Source organism: Impatiens glandulifera, chromosome 1, assembly GCF_907164915.1.
Source record: "Impatiens glandulifera chromosome 1, dImpGla2.1, whole genome shotgun sequence".
In the NCBI taxonomy this organism is placed as follows: Eukaryota; Viridiplantae; Streptophyta; class Magnoliopsida; order Ericales; family Balsaminaceae; genus Impatiens; species Impatiens glandulifera.
The window spans coordinates 67,621,813-67,636,063 of record NC_061862.1 but is presented as its reverse complement, the minus strand read 5'-3'; the positions used below and the strand labels follow the sequence as shown (position 1 = coordinate 67,636,063).

General features: G+C 29.5%; 1 protein-coding gene across 1 annotated transcript; it reads right to left on the bottom strand.

The window, feature by feature from the left end:
- Window positions 1–4,757: 4,757 nt before the first annotated feature.
- On the bottom strand, window positions 4,758–7,658 carry LOC124918791 (scarecrow-like protein 28). Its single transcript, XM_047458838.1, has 2 exons — window positions 7,483–7,658; window positions 4,758–7,404 (listed from the first exon to the last, which is right to left on the bottom strand). Exon 2 carries the CDS (start codon window positions 6,933–6,935, stop codon window positions 5,022–5,024), a length of 1,914 nt encoding a protein of 637 aa, XP_047314794.1. The 5' UTR covers window positions 6,936–7,404; window positions 7,483–7,658; the 3' UTR covers window positions 4,758–5,021.
- Window positions 7,659–14,251: the final 6,593 nt, after the last annotated feature.

Below are 14,251 nucleotides of genomic sequence, written 5' to 3'. Positions count from 1 at the left end.
TGTTGAATTGTGTCGGTTCGTGTTGATCCAACTAATTGCCTAGCTCTAGTCCAAATGAAAGACCTCTTTCTTCCTCGAAGTTAAACTTGGTCGTGAGAAATGTCTCAAAATATATTACCATATATGGAAACTTCAATTATTCTACTAAATATCTGTGTACCTATAATAAAATTTAAAGTGAAAAAAAAAATGTATAGATATATATGAATAAATATTTGTATAGGTATATATGAATAAATATTTGAAGTATATAGAAAGACAATAAAAAGAAAGAAAGAGATATCAATGATGAAGAGGTTGGTCTTTCATTCATTGGGCTTTCTCTGGAGATTCTTACAAGTTCTCGGGGAAGGAGGATGTGCAATCTAAGAGGAAATAATCTCTCCTACCACCTCTCCTTCAATCCGGGGTTGAATCTCTTCTTCTTTTTCAACAGCATATCTCGTCTCTTCTTCAACCCATGTTGAATCTCTTCTTCTTCAGCAGTATATCTTCTCTTCTTCAACTCAGGATTGAATCTCTTATTTAGTGACATTGTTTTGACACTGTCTTCAACATTCATTGGTTTTACCTCTCTGTCCGACAACTTAATTTCCACATCCATGACCAGATAATTGAAGTATATGCAACGTGCATACAACTATTAAAGATTAATTCATTTGGAGAGATAATAAATGTACGAAGAAATGAATGTTATTATATGTTAGTAGTTTAGGTCATGTGACTAGTTGTGTTTATGTCGTAGTTGTGTTTATGTCGTTTCGTGTGTATATTCGTGCTTGTGTCGTGTTTATACTTGTGTTGTGTCTATATTCGTGTTGTGTCTGTATCGACTCGTGACCGTCTTATGATCGTATAAACTTGTAATTGTGTCATGTTTGTATCGTCTCGTGCTTCTATCGTGTCCAACCCACGACCCGAGTGAGATAATATTGTATTGTGTCATTCCGTACTAATATCGTGTTGGATCGTGTCGGTTCGTGTCCAACACATTGCCCAATTCTAGATATGATTGATAAAGATAAACATATTGAATATTCAAACAATTTTAATAGTTCGTGTAGTTTGGCACTTTGATTTTAGAATGTTACGTTTTAGAATTTTGAGTAGTTACGGTGGTTCAATGTTTTGATTTTGAAATATTATATTTTTAAATTTTGAATAATTATAGTGATTTGATATTTTTATTTTGAAATATTATGTTGTGGAATTTTAAATAGTTATTTTGGTTTGATATTTTCATTTTAAAAATTGGTTTTAGTTTGAGTTGGAGCTCGAATGAAAAAAAAAATTTTAATTCAAATTTTTTGAATCGAGTTCGAACTCAAATTTAAAAACTCGTTCATATTCGAGATAAACCAATAAAAAGTGAATCGAGCTGAAAACTTGGGTTGGATGGAGTTCGGCTGGGCTATTTACCGCCTTAATTTGGATGCATCATTGTCATTTAGAAGTCCTAGTTAGTGCATCATTGGCATTAAGAACTCGTGACAGTTTTTATTGATTTTTTTCAACAGAATTATACAACCTCGGATAGCAAGAAAGTAAATCAATTAACTAAATGGTTTTATACTTAAAAAAATACATTTTTACATAAACAAAATTATTCCTTAATAATTCAATGATTATTCTAATAACCCAAGATGAAACAAGGCCTTAGATATATATATATATAGAAGCTCTTCTCTTCTCTTCCCTTCCAAGTTCATCCTATCAAGAAGACTCTGTTAGTACTTTTATCTTCTTTAAACCAGAGCAGAAGAATGAGTAGCGCTCCCCCTCCCAACAATGGCACACCGACCCAATGGTCATACATCGTTTTGTCCGTTCTCGGCGCTTTCATACTAGTGTGGGTTTATGTCTGGCTCATCCGTCGCTTTTTCGGCAGCAAACAAGAAGTCGTCGTTGTCCTTGATCAGGATAACCAAATCCAGATGACCCATCAAAATCAACACCAACATCAACATGTCGGGTAAGGAGAGAATACTAATGCTAAACGATGATCATCGATCTTTAGATACTTTTACTTTTGTACAGTCTTAAGAGAATGTAGTAACTAGTAGTATTTCAAATAAACTCTTCATTCTTGTTCTTGTTTTAACATGATTAATTCTTGATCTTGTGTTTTATTTACTTGAAGAAGATAAGTGGCATAAAATCGATATCATATCTAAATCTTTAATAGTTCCGAACAAGAAATCAAAAGAAAGAACAAATCACAAAAAATAGAAGTCCAAAACCCCAAATCCACATGCTTAAAAGAATTTGAGTCAACTTGGAGCTAACTCCATTTATATCACTTTTTAAAGTTGTGTTCTATAATAAAGTGTTTGTATTCTTTGTGTAGATTAACATTATAGATGATATAAAGATATTTAGTATATCGATTGTACTCTTCAAAACTCTTCAAAACGTATCCAAAATTAATGAATTCTGAATTCCGATATAACTAGAGACAGATCTACGTTAGGGTTAGGGTTGTGGTGAACTCAAACCCACCTCAAAAAAAATACCTTAATAAAATAAGGTCAAATTACTCCACAAATTCATAATTTTTTCAATCTGATTCATTATTCAATAAAAATTGAATTAGTTGTTCCACCGAAATTTGTTTAAGCCCATTTTATCCCCAAATCTTTAATCTGGATACAACTGACATAGAATCTGTTTTCCTCCGATTTACCGGCAGAAGATTGTCGACACTTATAAGCGTCGAAAACAAGGGTGAAGGTCTTGTTTAGCTTTATACTATGGTAATTTTGCTTAATTATAAGTAAATACTTTTTATGTCTACCACAAATAAAAATGTTTTCAAATAAATTAATGTGAGTGTGACCTAAGTATATAAATGAATTAATATGAGTCTCACACAATCAAGTATTTCATCTTCTTTATTTAATTTTTTTAAAATATTTTTACATAAGAGATAATATATAAACTCATAAATATTGTTTTATCCAAATTAAACACAATACAAATCATAATATTTATACATAATAAGAACATGAGTAGATTAAATGTAGTCTCCTTAATTATTATGGATTAGTAATTTTCTGAAATTTTCTATTTTTAAATTATTTTATTTAGTCATTAGTAAACAAGATTCTTGATCTCTTCCAATTAAGTGTCGCTTATGTATATATAGATCTATTTGTACTTTCATTTTTGTTAACTATGAATAGAGGATATTTTTAGAAATAGAGAATATTTTTATTATTTTAATTAATACAATAGCAAAGTTGATTAAAATAACTATGATAAAAAAAATTAATTTTAACTTGATCTAAAAATGATCTATTTTTTTTTTTAATAAAAATGATGTTTTTCTTGATAATTTTTAATAAAAATGATGTTTTCTCTTCCAATTTTTTTAACTTTATTTAAAACTTTATCAAGAAAAACATCATTTTTATCTCCTCATTCAAAAAAAAACATCTAGTTCAATCAGATTTAATATCAAACTTTCACTTTATATTTTGTCAATTTAAAAAAATAATTATGACAGTTTCCAAATAAATATATATAGTTTTTCTTTTCAATTATTGTTAGCTTTTTCTTCCATCAACTTTTAGACTCTAATGATGAATTAAGCTTATTTTATTAAAAAAATATTTTGTGAAAAAATAAAATCAATAATGTTTATTATGAAAAGTTATATTAAAAAAATTAAAATTTTATTTTTCATTCATTTTTCACTTAAACTTTTTATATAATTTAATTGCATCTTTTTTCTAAAATAAAATAACTCAGTTTAAATAATTATTATACCATTAACAGTGATTCTTCTAACCTAACGTCAATAAAATAAAAGTGGATATTCATTTTAAGGTCTTGGGTTCAATTCTGTCAAACTGTAAATTTTGCGCCTAATTAAGTGTGTTTGCGGAATATATATTTAATTCGTTGTCCTATTTTTTTTATACTATTAACGGTCACAAAATACTTTTTTATAAAGGAAAATTGGTTAGACAAGGGGAAGAGATTATTGTGTTGAATGAGAGACCAATAATTTTAAAGCAAATGGTTTGTAATGCCAAATTATATAAAATAATTATATTATTTAATTTATTAATTAAAATATTAAAATATTTTATATTTTTTTAAATAAATATGTTATTATTATATATTAATATTATTAAGTCTCGCTTTCTTAAGATCATGACAAATCATGATCTTTTAAATCATTTACAAATTATTTTTAAAACTCATTACATAACAATTTAAACCAATAAAATAATATATATTTATTATTTTAAAATAATTTTTGTATGGTATTTGAATATTAGTTTAATTAAGATAATAATTTACAATATACTTTAACAAATTTAATTATTTTTATCATTCAATTCTTAAGAGTGAAAATATATAATTAGATAGGATTAATGAAGAAGAAGCCTTTGTAGGGAGCACAAGAGGAAACTGAGTGAGAATAGAAGCATTGTACGGATGGATGTATTTTTCCTATTTTACGAAATTTCCAGGATATTACACTTGTAACATTACAGGACTAGTTTAATTCTATCTTATAATGAATAAAATCAACCATATAAACATTAATAGCTGTTTAATGAATAAGCTAACTAACTGGGTAAATAAAATATGTAAATGGTAGTGTGATTCATACTATCATAACAAAATTTCACATAAAAAAAACCCTACTTTTAGAAGCAATATAAAAAATATTTAACACAATCAACACATATCAGAATAAAATAAACTAAGTTAAAAAACTTCATTAATGAATCAAAATCAGAAGAGAAAGAACAAATCTTAATATAAATTATGGGAAAGAAAGTTAAAAGTTACAAAAGAATTACAAGAATAACATCTAGCTGTTTTAAACTAACTTACATATAAAATTATGTGTAAATGAAATAAAGAAAATAGTTTATAAAACAACTAATCAAATCATATTCCTGTCTTATCTTATCTGCAAACAAAGAATCAAAGAATAAAAATAGTGTATCATCATCATAATCATCTTCATCTCTATAGTATATATTGTTGAATCAAAGAATTTGTCATCCTATCCTGTCTTGTGAATTCGAATTTGGACCCCAAGCTGAGACTGTGTAAAGTGGTTGATCCATCCATCTTATCGTCAATGCAATCGCGTTACCTCCTTCCTGTTCCGGTTCTTGTTGTTCCTGTTCTTGTTCTTGCTTCTCCACGTTGTAGCTATCGCTTGAATACATCTTCATGAGCATTCGGCTCTGCAGAAACTCCCTTTCGCTAACTCCCTTCGCATTGAATCCTCCTTCCCCCATCATCCTCTTCCAATTCGTGAACTTCTCGTGCCTTTCGATTCTTTCATGCCCTTCAAACGACACAATTGACCTTATCTCCCGCCCCAACATCTCCTCAATCTTGATCCTCGCAAGACTTTCCGAGGAAAGGCCAGAGGAATTAATTGAATCGAATATGGCGGAATAGTACTTGAGTGAATTGCAAAGCCTAGCCTCGAGAAACGACTGATTGTGATCAGCCTCTTGCTCAGCAATCACAACCACAATTGGCTTAGTACTCTGTATTAAGCCTAAGAAATCCCTCACAGCTCCCCCTGTTTCGTCGTAAAGCAGCTTATGAAGCTGTAGAACGCAGTTCACCCCCACGTTCTCTCCTTCCTTAACGTGAAGCATCCAAAGCCTCACATCTTCGAGTCGATCAACTACAGGGTGGAATTCAAACGCGAGATTAAGCGAATCTGCAAAACCCGCGAGTCTATCCCCTGTTTCGATCAATTCTTGCTTAGATTCACCTATACCGGTTATCCTAACGTGGATTGGAGGATTTGATCTTGAAGCCAAGCTTTGGAAGAAGCTAGGCCATTGGAGGCCTTGCTTGATATCGAAATCAATTATGTGAATTCTATCTTTCCCTTCGAATGCTCTCAATAGAATCTCATTCGAAGTGAATTGAATGAACTTTGGTATTGGGCTGACCTGATTCAGAACCCTTAAGGCCATTCCGGTGTCATCTTCCACTATTCGATCGTTGTATGGAGGTGCGATTTGAAATATCCTAGGCCATTGTCTAGCCACTCGAAGGGCTAAGGCCTCGCTGAAGTAAGCGATTAATCGACTAATTGGGGAGCCTGTTGGAGATGCAAGCTCTCCGAGTTTGGCCATGAAATGGTTGATTCCGGGGATGTTTTTGGAACTGATTGAATCCACGCAAGCTACCAGAAGGCTGATTAACTCAATTTCTTGGTTTTCTTCACCATGGATTTCAGTATGGCCGGCTGTCATCACTCCTTGACCACCAGACCCATTTCCTGTTTCGTGATCTGATGGATTCTGGGTTAGCTTAATGCTCCAACTTTGACTGTCTGACGAAGAACTCGACGCTGCTGATCCTTCTTTAACCGCCCATTGATCGGGCTGCTGCTGCTCCGGCTTCTCTCCCAAATCGGCGATCTCATTAGCAATAGATTTAGACCAAGGAAACACTCTATCTTCAAAATGTGGTTGAAACCAAAAGTTGCCGTTGCCTAATTGGATTAAACTTAAATCATCGATGTCATGAAGAGAATCATTATCAAAAGTCTGACCACCCCTTTTCCTTTTAGCCCTATACAAGTCGTTGTTGTCTTCATCACTCTGATCGGCAAACCTCTTCAAACTCTTACCTTTGTTCCAAAACTCATCTAACGAAGGCTGAGGAGGGACGGCGGCGGCGGCTAACGGCGGAAGACGAATCTTCTGCTTAAGTGAACAGCTGGTTTTGGGCTTCGTTTCAATAGGTTTCTTCTCAACGGAAATCCCAACTGGTCGAATGGGTTGCGATCTTGAAGCGTCCTTTCGGGGGAAAGAACATGGCAAATCCAATCTTTGTGTACTCATTGAAGTAAAATTACAAGCTTCAAACTGGGTTGTTGCTTCACTCCTTAATCTATGCCTTGGCGAAACCAATGAGGTAGAACACCCAGCTAACATCCTCTAGCTATTTCTCAGTTTTCACTTTCTCTGTTTTTTGTTTTTTTGTTTTGTTTTTTTGGGAAAAAGCTCAGACTACAAAGAACAAACCCACCCACCCCCTCTCTCTCAATTCCTCTCTCTGTGTTTTTGTGTTCTAAGAAGAGTGCGTGAAGTGATTTTTAACAAATCAAATTGAAAAAGAAGTGATTTGAAAATGGAATCCGATGAAAAAGAATTGAAAAAAATCAGTTAAGAAATTCGTGATAAGTGTGTGTGAAGAAATGGAATCAAAAGAATCAGAAAAAAATCCCCAACCCAACCCAGTAAAAGAATGAAAGAATTGATTAAACCTAACTTAACTTAACTTAAAACAATCATCGGATTCCGAAAAGTCAGAGAGTGCTCATTGGTAGAATTTCATGAGATGAACCGCCATTGTTGGAACTCCAACTCTTGAATATAGTATCTGTGAGATCATACTTACTACCTATAACAATAAAGATTGAAACTTTAGATCTGCAAGAGCCTTCATATCTACTTGAACAAAACAAAATAGATTAATTACCATGTTTGTGAATCCTCAAACGCTTCAAATGGCTGACAGGGTCTTAAAGAAGATGAAGATTTCTGTGAAATGAGATGTGTGAGAAAGGGAGGAACAATTTATGTCTGTTTGTAAATCTAGAGAGAGAGAAGCGAGAGAGAAAAAAACAAAGAGGTTGAGAGCAGAAGAAAGAAGAAGGAAGGATTGAGACAGAAGCAGAGCAGAGGAAAGGGGCAACGGCTATGCCATATAGCCGTTTAGGTAGTGGGACCCATGCTAAAAAATAAATATTATAATCATTAATTATGCTATATAGCCGTTGGCAGACAGGAAGCAGAGCAGGGGCGCAAAAAAGAGAAAAGGGGAGCAGGTTAGAGAGGAAACGGACATATAACCGTTTGGATTGTGGGACCTACGTCATAAAAATAATATATCACTAATTAAATTAAATAAATATACACATGTTATACAATTTTAGTTGTCTACCTAATTTTTTTATAAATTAAATTATCTACAACTAAATCAAATTATAAAACATGTTAAAAATCTAAATCTTAATTTATATTTTAAAAAATTACACACGCTTCTAATACTCCCCACAAATAAAATAAAATAAAATTTAATAAGTTATAACAAAAGTAATAATAATAACAAATATGAAACATACTTGGATGAGCTTTTCTTTAAGAGCAGCTAGTTAGCTTGTTACATTTATTTTCATTCAAAACGTTTTAAGAAATTTCTTCTTTAAAAAAGCTTTTCAATCTTTTCTCATTTTTATTGGATATTTTTTTGTCTTTGTAATCTTGTAAGTATATTACATTATTATCTTAGTGTATGTAATTAACCATCGACGATCTTGTACTTGGTGTCGGCTCTAGGGTGAGACCAGCTAACAGCCTAAGGTCAATCCCCTTCTCGAGTACCACCCTAACAGAAATGACTTAATTATGATTGAACGTCAAACACTATTAAACATTATTGAATTAAACTATATATATTTTTATTAGTTATAAAAAAAAATAATATATTTTTGATGTAACATAAAATATAACCAATTAAATTTTGTTGGGCGTACCTATAATATCAAATTTAGGGTTTTAATTAACACTATTTTTTTAAGGATATATTGTATCGATTAAAAATGAGATAATTCTTTTTTTAAAATGTAACTTTTATTAAATAAATAAAAACATAATAGGTTGTCAAATTTATTTATGTGAGTGTTTTAATTTAAAATTATAAATAGTCAACTTGGAATTTTAGTTTAAAAAATAAGAGTATTACAATATCTCCTAAATTATTGAAATAACATTTTTATATAGCTTATAGAAAGTGGGACACTGAAATTGATGAGTTGTAACTTGTAAGAATGAAGTAATCTCAAGAAATTTCGTAAAAGTGAAAAATACATATATCCGTACACTGCTCATGTTTCCTCTCATTCTCATTATAAGGCTTTTCAGTTCGATTGATGTTAATTTCCTTTCTATGGTAAGTTTTTAAAATAATATTTGTTTTCTTTTTCATTCAATTCATCAATAACAATTAAAAAATTATTCAATCCAAATTCTCCACTTCTTCTCAATTTTTTATCTTATTTTCAAGCTGCACCCAAGGTTTTAAAATTGAGTGATTTAATAAAAATATTTCACTAATTAGTTTATTTATTTCGAATTATATATATATATATATATGAGAAATGATAAAAAGTAAGAATTATATAACAAGAAAGTTGACAGAAATAACTTTATTGAATTGAAAATTTACAAATTTTCTTTCGTATTAGATTTTCAATCCATACATATTATCAATTTGTTTGCCATATAAATTATATAATTCACCGTACCTATCATTTCTATATATATTTTTTTTGTTCATTGGGTAAATATCTTAGAAAAAAATGATAAGGATAAAGTAAGTTTCAACCTTAGCTGTTAATTAAGTTAAAAAGATAAAATTTATTTAATAGATCAATTTAGTTATATAAACATCTTAACTATTTAATTACAAAGATAGATATCCTAAAAATATAGTTTACTACAAGTTTGTTTAGTCAAAACAACTAAGATTACTAATATTTGTGATAAAAACAAACAAACTAACAAAAATACAAAACATCATTTCCAACACAAACAACAAATATTGTTATAATTAAGTGAAGCCAAAAGTTATTCTAGAGAAAAGAACACAATGCCCATAATCATTATTCGATTTTAATTTAAATGTTGTTTTTATATTGGATTGGAGATATTTTATCTTTTATATTATAATTATAAAGTTGCTTAATTAGCTAGTTTAAGTAAAGTTTTGCACCAACAAACCAAATTAAAAATATGAAAAAGAAGATAGCAGGTTTCAATGCCCCTCCTAATTAGCTATTCTCAATGTGGATTGCATTGCATGCATCTTAAATTTTAGTTCCAAACCTTTTGACTTAATTATTTATTTGTTAAAATATATTAATGCAAAATTTCTATTTTGAATGCAAATACAAAATATTTACTGCCTAATCTGAATTGAACTGAACTAAACTGAATTGGTTAGATTGAATATGAAATCGCTAAACTGAATTGGTTAGATTGGTAGAAATGTAGAAACAGTGGTGGAAGGATTGAGATGCTCTAAGCGAAATAAAAGAATTCTTATATTTTAATTTATGTAGTTAAATTTTATGTTTTATTAAATAAATATAATTAATTTATATATATATATATTTTAAAAATAACCATATTTAGTTGGTTAATTGATATATTAACACGTGTTTTGATTTAGGAATAAAACTTTGTTATTGCTATTATTTTTTATTTTTTCAATTTTAGGTGTGAATATTTTAGGTATTCACACGTTAGAAGGCAAATAGGCGGCCATGAGTAGATGTGTTGAGATAACTAACCAATCATAAGTTAAAAACTAAAATTAATTTGATTATAACTTTTAGTTAAATAAATAATTATGTTAATAATTAAGTTTTCAACCTAGCATTAAACAACAATATACATTTTTTCTATTTTTTTTCAAAACAATATACATATAAGTGTTGATATTTATTTATCATGAACAGATTAAAACTGTTTGATTTGTTGAAAAATTAACAAATTTTCTCTCTCTTTTATATCCTCATCTTTATTCTTTATTTTTTTCGAGCTAGTAATATGGTGACACATCATTCCACTTCCTTTTCCTGTCACTTCTCTAATTAAATCGTTGATTTTTTTAGATTTCTCAAATAATTTTAAGTCTCGGCAAATAATAATAATAATAATAATACTCTAACCAAAAATAAAATAAAATAAAATAGCTAAAATTTAACTCAATTTTCATTGGTGAATTATTTTAAAAAATCATAATTAGTGCTGATTTTGAAGAAATTGTGCGTTTTTTATATTACTAAAAAATAATGATAAAATAATTTATGTTTTTAAAAATAGAAAAGATATATATATTTTTTATTTTAGATAATAAATTTAATGACATAATTATAAAAGAGAAAAAAGAAATTATGTTAGATAAGATTATTTAAAAAATCTCAACCAAATTTTATCTTTTTCAATTAAGTCAAACTAGTCTCCTTTTCAAAGTCAATCAAACCAATCTGATAATCCCAATTAGCCTAACATTGTCTTAATCAAACGATCAATGCGCTGAATTTGTACAAAATTGATTGGCTCGCCTTAATTTCACTAGTTTGATGGATTTGATTTTGTTATTTTGACCCTTTTCTTCAAGTTGGACAAAAATCAACTGCCATAGTAATAGTATGTTACAAGCTATTATTTAAAACTGTTTATGCTGAAAATTAAAATCTAATTAATCACATTTATTTATATATAAGCCAAATATATGAGATTAAATATAAAAAATAACTAAATTACTCTAATCCATACAAAAAATATATTGATTAATATTAACTTTTTACAAATATATAACTAAATATTAAAGTTTCTAAATTTTATTTTTAATTAATTTAACAATATTCATAGCATTTCATTCTTCCATTTTGTTTTTTTTATCATTCTTCCAAATGACAGTTCCAACAGAATCTAGAAACTACGTAACAAATTGAATTAGTTAGGAAATGTATAATTAATATTCCATTTTAAATGATACACGGACCGTTAGAAGGTTCGAAAATTAAATACAAATTCAAATTTTGTGGTTCTCAAAATTAAAATAAATATAATAGTTGTAAATTTTATAAAAAATATATTAAATATACAAATTAAATATATAATTAGATAATTCATTTTAAAAAAGAAAAAATATATGTAGTTGTATTGATATGCTTTTGATAATTTTGAAGCATCATTTGATAATATTTGTGATATATGGTGTATGATGATTCTATAATGAAAAAAATATGATAAATATTTTAAAATGAGAAGAGATTATGAAGATAAACATGAATAAGAACCAATAAAAATATATAAATAAATTTAGGAGTATTAAGATGTAACTCAAAAATGATTTTCATACTTAGGTTAAGGTTGAATTTATGATAAAAAAAAATTAAAATATTAGAGATAGAAAGACTGTTACAATATAATTATGGTTAATGATATAAAAGAACTATAATAGGGATAGATAAAAAAATTAACCTAATATTAAAGATAAAAAAATATTATAAAAAAAATAATAAAATCATTTACAACTTATAATAGAGTGAAAAAATATTAATATATTATTACATTAGATATAATATATAGAAAAATATAATATGTGTCATAATCAATAAAAAAAAAATTCATCTAATTAATTCGTTTTTTTAAGAATCTCTATAATATTTTTTTAATTATATCTTAATTTTACTCAACAATTATAAATAATTTTTTAATTTTAAATAATCACTCAATAATTTTTAATAATGAAAAATCTTATTAAAACATATTTAATATTTAAAAAAATAAAACTAGACACTCACTGTAAATTTATATAAAACTACTTAAACCATAACCAATAAAATTATTTTTAAACATTTCTATACAGTTCATTATGGGATAGCCTCTGCTTTGGATGGTTCTCACATCATGGATGAGGCAAAATAATCATTTTAAAGCAACTCTTACTGTTTCATTACACCATATTATTATTTAATTATTAATTTGATATTCTTATCAATTAAATATTAAAAATGAACAACTAAATAAAATTAGTACCTCCTTTTAAATATCTATTTTATTATTATATATGTTATTATAAAATAATTAATAATATTAATAATAAATAACTTGGCTTATAAGTCATTTAGTTTTATTTATTTATTTTGTAGGAGCCACCGCGACTTACTGAAGAAGAAATAGCCGAACGTGCACGAAACACAGCGGCTAGATATCCTGGACTTGCACAGTCCATAGCCGCTCAAGCTGCGGAGGATGCAGAGCGGTTAAATACTCTAAGACAAAGACTTGAGGGATTTGCAATCGCTCACAAGAAGAAGAAAACGGCGACCCTTTCCTCTTCGGTTCCGGCGAAACGGAAAAGGAAAACATCAAAGAAGGCTCAAGTAGCCGGGCTGCTGGAAAGGATCGATGTAACGGTTATTGAAAATCAACCGGACCCGGCTACTCACACTGAAGATGAAGATGAAGAACATCTGGCGGAGCGTTTTACAAGACAACGAGTCTCCGATACGGCCAGTCAACCGCAACCGGTTAAGAGAAAACGGACCAAGGATATGATGGCCGCCTTCAATTTCTCTAACTCAGAATAGGGGCTCACTCTTCTTAAACTATGTTTATTTCAGCATTTATATAATTTTTCGGTTATTTCTCTATATATATAAAGCTATTTTTGAAACCGGCCTATACTTGCATCTTTACATAGTTTTGATAATTTTAAATAAAATAATAAAAAAGGGAGAAATTGATAAGATAAAAGATAATAAACCTTCCAAATTTTTCTCAAATTTTTTCCAAATTTTTCGAAAAATTCTCCCAAGTCAGTTTCAAAAAATCCGGTCAAACAAAGAACCGGCCTACGTTTGCAAACTTACATGGTTTTGATAATTTTAAATAAAATAATCAAAAAGGGAGAAATTGTTAGATAAAATTAGACCGGTTCAAAGAACTTAACATAAATAAACCTTCCATGCAGGAACAAGGAACCGGACCGGTCAAACAAATGAACCGGCTAAGAAGATTAACCGGTCAAGATAGTAAACCGACCAGGAACATTCGGAACATGACCGCACAAAGAAAGAATCGGCCAAAGCTAAAAACCGGAAACACCAGACAACCGATCAGCTAGAAGGCAAAGGAATAACCGGAAGATGTCCGTTTAAACCAATTACACCAGAAGCCATCCGGTGAAAAGTCTAATGACCGACCAGCACAAGAAGCTACTTTGGGTATCTGTTGAGAATGATACCAAAGGAACAGACTGAACATTACCATATTCATACAAGTCTGAGGAAAGTCTGCAGGGTGCAGAAGACAGTCCTACAGGATCTTTCCACTTTCAGGATAAATTAGAGACAATCTTCCAAGTACAGACAACTGTCTAACCAACAGCTACCACATTGAGTAAAAGACAAACCTAGCAGGTTTGTCTTACACACCGGAAGAACAGACTGCAAAGCCTGTAGAGTTGACCGCCAGGTCTGAAAAGATGACCGTAGAGTCTGAATCACTGAACCTCTGTTCAGCCAATCAAATTCAAGGGAGTGAAATATGACCGTTGGCATATTTCACCTATAAAAGGAGCAGCTGAAGAAGAGTAAATGCGGCACAACAAGAGACACAAGAGAGATTCTGCGGGACACAAGAGATTTGAAAGCATATAGTGAACATTC